This window comes from Pollachius pollachius (assembly GCF_949987615.1).
Source record: "Pollachius pollachius genome assembly, chromosome: 11".
Classification (NCBI taxonomy): domain Eukaryota; kingdom Metazoa; phylum Chordata; class Actinopteri; order Gadiformes; family Gadidae; genus Pollachius; species Pollachius pollachius.
Genome location: NC_136944.1, coordinates 21,328,538 through 21,330,968, shown reverse-complemented (window position 1 = coordinate 21,330,968; position 2,431 = coordinate 21,328,538). Strand labels below are relative to the sequence as shown.

General features: G+C 43.4%; 1 protein-coding gene across 1 annotated transcript in view; it reads left to right on the top strand.

Moving 5' to 3' along the window:
• Positions 1 to 620: 620 nt before the first annotated feature.
• Positions 621 to 2,431, top strand: part of asic2 (acid-sensing (proton-gated) ion channel 2) — a gene marked incomplete at its 5' end in the record, with an annotated part of 274,547 nt that continues 272,736 nt past the window's right edge. The window contains 1 exon segment of the mRNA XM_079746190.1: positions 621 to 695. Coding sequence (XP_079602316.1) covers positions 621 to 695 — 75 coding nt within the window.

Here is a 2,431-nt window from a genome sequence, read left to right as displayed (position 1 = left end):
TATAAATGTGACACAATGGCATCAGAGTCACGTGTCATATTTTCATTATTAAAACAATGCAACTATCAAACTCAAAACACACTTACACAATTTTGTACACTAACAATATACTGCCAGCGATGGAGTTGAGGTGTGATGAAGTGAATATTCATTCCAGTGAACAGCAACATGTCTAGAAGTGTTGTCTGTGTGACACTAGACTCAACAGAGGTTTCATGTTTGATGAGGTGCAGCATCTTACACGGGTTAAACTACTTATGATCGTGACTAAAGCTAAAAACATTCTCCGTACTCATCTGTGCTCACATTTGAACCTTGTTCTGTTGCTTGTTTGCGTGATCGACTAAAACTCGCTTCCCCTGCTGCTGATTGTTCCATCACTTTGTAAAAGGCTTTCAACAGGGCTTGCTTGGGGCCACATTGATCTGCAGAGAGAGCAACAGAATTTGAGATTGCTAGATCAGAATGCTCTCCCAATGCTAATTTGGATCATTGACATCTTCCTCGAAAATAATGGAAGATCCAACTTCATTACCACCTTACTCTATCTCAGGTCCCATTTCTGTTGCCTTCCAGGAGTTCATGGATTGGTTCCTCCGCTGCTGTGAGGTCTCACCTGGATGATGTTATTAACGGAACGAAGAAAGATCTTGTGTATCCATTCTGCACACATAGCCCTCCATCAAATCCACGGGGTAAGTCAAACTGCAATAAATGTGATCAGGCTTAACAGAAGAATCAAGTAATTAGGATCTCAGCCGGAGAGGAACCAGGTACTAGCCAGCTCCCTTGTTTACTTGTATTCGCTCTCTGGCCAGATTGACCTCCCAAAGATGGCGGCGTCGTTGACGTGCGATCCAAAGGCCAATGTGGCATCTGTATTTCTGTCTACAGTCTGGGCAGCGTGAGGTACTTCCTGCTGGGGCCCGGGCCAGGAGGTTGACCTACATACAGAGCGGCGGGCTCTGACCTGAATCAGCAGCAGCATGGGGGACATGAGTGGCCGCGTGGCGCTGGAGCGTCATGTTCTGGGAGCGCCAGGAGGCCAGATGATGGCGTGACGGAGGAGGTGGTGCAGGGTTTGGAGCGCCGAATATGTTCCATATGTGGTTGAAAAATATTTACCGCATTCAAGGGTATAACGAAAAATGGCAACAATGACATAAAAATTCATTCTGTGTGTGTGTGTGGGGGGGGGGGGGTTACACATGAGAATAGAAAAGCCGGCCTGAAGTTATATTATGTTATTAATAGTTTTTAATTGTTATATTGTCTTATTACGCACATGTATTATGCATGTATTATTACATTACCTCTCTACGTGATGGATATAGCGTTTAATATTAAACACTATTGCACTACAGTAGGGTTGCACCAACCTAGATTTAGTATTGCATTAATATTAATAAGCAGCGCTAATAGAAAACACAGGCTTTTTACTTGCGCTATTTCAGGAGTCTAACTCAATTGCAAAACATGATGTTGTGCTTGTCTATATGGCCAGTTCTACAACAGTCACATCCCAACCAAATCATTAGCTATTAAATATTTATGTATCATTTTCCATTAAGAGCTGTAAGTAAATCAACAAGTACAACAATAAAACTGCTCTGTCCACCTAGCGTTCAGGCAGCCTTGGTCATTTCAATCTAATTTCCTGCACATCACAGTGTTTCCTTTCCCCCCCCACCCCCTTTTTGAACCTTTTCCTAGCGGTCCCTCCTTCTTTTGCCCACTTAATCACCTCTCACATGCATTAGTAGTTAGCATATTCCGAGATACATCCTTGATATCAAACAAGCCCATGAATAAAATTTTCTATGGGTGGCGCAAACCTTTTCATTTTTCCACAAATTTAGAACCCTTTTTTCAGTCGTGCCAGAAGTGAAGCCAGAGCTCCTCCACACAGCACTTTCGTAATATTGTAGGATTTCTGAATCTATATTCGAATTGAACATGTGTTTTAACCAATTGGACTGTGAAAAAAAAAGATTCAATATCCACTAAATATCTGTGTCGCGACAGCCCTTTTTGAAAGGTGTGTGTGTGCTGTGCTGTGGCTGGTTTAAGCAGCCTCTCCTGATCCCAGTCGACTGATTGGACTTTGGGGCTGAGTCAGGCTGAACACCTGTTGCCCATTGAGTAATCAATGGGCACCTGCCATCTCCAAGCACACTTGAGAGGTCTCCTGCATGGCAACATGGGGCACCACTGCGTCATGTACCATTGTCTGAAGTCGTGCTTAAAACCGAAAGTGTGTGTGCGTGAGAGAGTATGTTTTTCTTTTATTTGTTTACTGCCTGCGACCTACAAAATCAATTTCACACATAATAAAAAGTCGCAGATGCGACCGTTTTGGTGACAGTCAGTCTTGCGCCCTGTAAACAGAGCGCTGCTGACAAATGGAAAGGATGTCTTTGGATGGCACACT